The 3,073-nt window shown below is 36.7% G+C and overlaps 1 protein-coding gene across 1 annotated transcript; it reads left to right on the top strand.

The window, feature by feature from the left end:
- On the top strand, positions 1,370 to 2,453 carry LOC109232261. The gene is made up of 2 exons (XM_019397964.1): positions 1,370 to 1,538; positions 1,609 to 2,453. The coding sequence occupies exons 1-2, from the start codon at positions 1,370 to 1,372 to the stop codon at positions 2,451 to 2,453; spliced, it is 1,014 nt and encodes a 337-aa protein (XP_019253509.1).

Here is a 3,073-nt window from a genome sequence, read left to right on the forward strand (position 1 = left end):
CTACCAAAATTCTGGATCCGCCTCTGATAACAGCCTCGTTTGTTCCGAATATTTTTTGATGTTATAACGAAGTGAAGTAATAGAGAACATGTATTATAACATAATATGAAAATTGGTTCAGAAAAAGCTTGGCTTTTATAGTGAAGTGTTGTTATATAGGGATGTTGTTATGGAGAGGTCTGACTGTAATAAAAATATTGATTACTCTCCATGCACTTTTGCTTGTCCACTATACTACATCAAGAAAAATACAATTTTTTGTTCTTGTTTTACCCTTATCATTACTCAGTCCCAAAATTATCTCCCAAAACTTTCGGAAATGCTATCATTATTATGGGTAAAATTGTAAAATATTTACTTCTGATTTATTTTTTCTTAAAGGGAATGCAAAGTCAAAAGTGGACAACTAAAACTGAACTAAGGGAATACATGTCATAGAAAACTTAAAAGTGAAGAGTATTAAATACGAGTACAATAATAATTCAAAAAAAAACTCTCTTATTGATAGTTTCTTAAGGAAAGTGTAAAAGAAAACACGACTAAAGTGGACCGAATTTAATAGTTTGGTTTAAATTCTATATTTATTTGTAAAAGTTTATTGAATATGTATAAAATTTCCTTGTATCTCTTTCACACCCAAAGACTAAAGAAAAACCAAAGAAAAGGTCAAGAATGATATGTGTATTCCTAACGTTATTTAAATCTTAAATGCTCATTGATTATCATCAAGGAAGCTGTAACAAAAGATTAATTTACATTTGTTGTGGTGGAAAAGGTGGGCGTTCATGACTTTGACTTCTTCTTTGATCACCTATGTTGGACTCAGCTTTTCTAATTTCTCTAAGGCATATATAGATTTACCAAGCAAAGATGAATTAGAGAGACAAGAAGAAGAAAGACAACAGAGAGTTTGGAAGTTCAATCTCGATACATCCAAGAATAATCAGACCATTTTATCTTTGCTTAATCAAAGGAATCTGAGCCCTTCATCTTTGATGAGATTAAACGAATCAGAACCATCCATCTGTGTTGAAGAAAAGACACCTGGCAAGCAACTAATACTAAATTCTAGAGAATTCTTCACACGTACGTGAGAAGAGTGTGAGAAACTTATAGATATCAGAATTTGTTGTATTCTTATTTACATATTCCTTGTTTGTTATACATAGAGCAATAACATTAAGACATGTAGGATAGGAATAACAGATTTTATTCTCTTTGCTTTGTATATATACACATGTACAGTGAACGGATGAATACACAATCAGAAAATTCTTCTAAATTCTTCCTTTTTCTATTATGGTATCAGAGCAACAAGGTTCTTGATCCAATCTTTCTTCTTCTTCAAGCTTCTTAGCAAATCTCTCTAATGGCAAACTCTGATTTGCCTCCTCCTCCAGCAAATCCATCTGTGGATTCTGGTTCTTCCACCACTACTGAGTCCATTCAGCCCACTATCACTAATGACTCTTCTCATCCCTTTTACCTTCACCCATCAGGATCACCAGGGATGATGCTTGTTAACTCAATCTTCGATGGTAAGAGTTATGGAGGTTGGCGTAGGGTTGTCTTCATAGCTCTCTCAGCCAAGAACAAACTTATTCATAGATGGATCTATCACTGAGCCAACAACTTCTTCTCCTTCTTTTAAGGCTTGGAATATGTGTAATGACATGGTGATCTCCTGCCTATTGAACTCACTCTCCAAAGAAATTGCTGAGAGTGTTCTCTATTCAAAAACTGCCAAAGAAATATGGAAGGAGCTGGAGGACAGGTTTGGGCAGAGCAATGGAGCTCTCCTTTATCAACTGCAAAAGGAACTTAGTGACTTAGTTCAAGGAAATTCTGATGTTGTTGGATACTACACTATGTTCAAAAGGATCTGGGATGAATTGGATAGTTTTGATACCTGTGTCCATTGCAGTTGTGAATGTTCTTGTGGAAGAAAGAGCAGATCTCTCAAATCTCAGCAAGATGGTAGGTTCATTCAGTTTCTCATGGGACTGAATGAGGCATACTCTGGGGTAAAGAGCAACATTCTGATGGGATCTCCACTTCCCAGCATCAATCATGCTTATTCTATGTTAATCCAAGAGGAGAAACAGAAGGAAATTCATGTTGCTCAACATCCAGTTGACTCTGCTTTCATGGCTGCAAAACAGCAGTATGGTGCCCAGAAATTTGTTAATACAGAGAAGAAGGGAAACTTTGAAGGAAAAAGAAACAATATCATATGCAACTATTGCAAGAAACCTGGACATACAGCTGAAAGGTGCTACAGAATCATTGGTTTCCCTACAGATTTTAAGTTCACTAAAAACAAGAGATTTCAGAATGGAGTACATGGTAATGTTGTACTCACAGCAGATGATAATGCAAATCAATCAGTGGCTAATGCAGAAAGGGGAATTACTCAAGAACAATACAATAACATATGTCAGTTGCTTCAATAAGTCAAATATGCATGTAACGACCCGACCCGTCGTTACGGGAGTTACCGCCCCGTTTTCCCCGTTTTATGCTTCTATATGTTTCATTATATGTGTTTGGAAAATTTGAAGTAATTCGGATAGAGTTCGGTTGGAAATGAGACAGTAAGTCTCTTTATGAGAAGGTTAGTTTGGAAAAGTCAACCGAATGTTGACTTATGAGTTAGAAGGCTCGGAATGGATTTCCGATGATTCGACTAGTTTCGGGGGATGATTTGTGACTTAGGAGCGCAGTCGGAATTGAATTTGGAGGTCCGGTGTAGAATTAGGCTTGAATTGGCTAAGGTTGGATTTTGGTGAATTCCGGATGGTAGGTGAGATTTTGATCCGAGGGTCGGAATGGAATCCCGAGAGTTGCAGTAGCTCCATTAGGTGATTTTGAATATGCGTGCAAAGTTTCAGATCATTCGAAGGTGTTTAGGACGGGTTTTAGATCAAATGCAAGTTTCGGAAGTTTTAGTTTAACTTAGGCTTGAATCCGTGGTAATTCGATGATTTTGATGTTAACGATAGTGTTTTGATGATTGGAACAAGTTTGAATAAGGTCTTGGGGTGTGTTGGTGCTACTGGTTGAGGTCCCGGGG

This window comes from Nicotiana attenuata, chromosome 1 (assembly GCF_001879085.1).
Source record: "Nicotiana attenuata strain UT chromosome 1, NIATTr2, whole genome shotgun sequence".
Lineage (NCBI taxonomy): Eukaryota > Viridiplantae > Streptophyta > Magnoliopsida > Solanales > Solanaceae > Nicotiana > Nicotiana attenuata.